This window comes from Apteryx rowi, unplaced genomic scaffold, assembly GCF_003343035.1.
Source record: "Apteryx rowi isolate R43461 unplaced genomic scaffold, aptRow1 scaffold_494, whole genome shotgun sequence".
Taxonomy (NCBI): Eukaryota; Metazoa; Chordata; class Aves; order Apterygiformes; family Apterygidae; genus Apteryx; species Apteryx rowi.
The window spans coordinates 657,543-658,455 of record NW_020450754.1 but is presented as its reverse complement, the minus strand read 5'-3'; the positions used below and the strand labels follow the sequence as shown (position 1 = coordinate 658,455).

The window sequence follows — 913 nt, the reverse complement described above, 5'->3', positions numbered from 1 at the left end:
TTCCTGTGGGGTGCAGTCACCTCGCTGTATAGCACTACTGGGGCTGTTGCCTCCCCAGAGACAGGCGGCTGCAGTTCTCACAGGGTGCCAGTACCCCTTTCAGCAGCACGAGGAGAACGCCAGCTCTGCCAAGGCTGGACTCCCAGCTCTGCTGACATCTCCACGTCCACGGGAGACCCCACAGCTCCCCGTAACAGCCAGCAGTCTGGCCCGCCTCGCGGGCATGGGAATGAGCGCCCCTCGACACAGCCCCTCCGGGGGAAGGCTGGGGCGCAGGAGGGCTGCCAGTGCTGGAAGCAGGCTCGCGCTCTGCCTGGCAGGGCCGCGAAGGCCCAGGCCCGGCAGCCCGACGAGGCCTGCGCGCAGACCGCTCCTCCCACCGCCTCGGGCGTGTTACTGGGGCGCGCCGCGGCCGCAGCAGCGCCCCTGGCGGGCGGCGGTGGCACTGCAGGTGCCGGCTGGAGAGCTGCCGCGCGGCCGCAAAGCGCCCTGGGGGATGTAGTCCCGCACTGACGCGCCCTTCTTCACAACCGGCCCTGCCTCATCGTTTCCTTCGCCAGACGGCCTCCGACACCTCCATCTCGGCTTCGGCCTCTTCTCGGCCGCGGGGGCCCCGCCCTCCTGTGCGGAACTGCGGCCTCCCCACACTCCTTCCCCTCTGGCGCCGAACCACAACTCCCGGCGTGCCTCGCTCGGGCAAGCGACATCCGCTCCTCCTGCGCACAGCCCCTTGGGGCTTGTAGTCTTATCGTGCTATTCACGATGGCCTTTGCGCTGCTTCCGCGCCGTAATGCTCGGAGGCGGGGATGGGGTACAACGCTACGGTAGCGGCGTAAGCTCGGGCTTCTGGACTCTGGGGCAGGCTTGGCCGGAGCTGCTGGAGGAAACCGTTCGCGGAGCGGCTGGGAGCGGT

General features: G+C 69.2%; 1 protein-coding gene across 8 annotated transcripts in view; it reads left to right on the top strand.

Moving 5' to 3' along the window:
• Positions 1–753: 753 nt before the first annotated feature.
• CAPN15 (calpain 15) overlaps positions 754–913 on the top strand; it is a 65,699-nt gene continuing 65,539 nt past the window's right edge. For 5 of the 8 annotated variants that reach the window (XM_026079198.1, XM_026079193.1, XM_026079183.1 and 2 more), the window contains exon 1: positions 754–832. Coding sequence is in view for 2 of the 8 variants with exons in the window: in XM_026079194.1 (XP_025934979.1) it covers positions 807–832 (26 nt within the window). In the remaining 6 variants the exon portion in view is untranslated. The remainder of the gene's footprint in view (positions 833–913) is intronic. The other 3 variants (XM_026079194.1, XM_026079186.1, XM_026079195.1) reach the window with 3 other exon arrangements.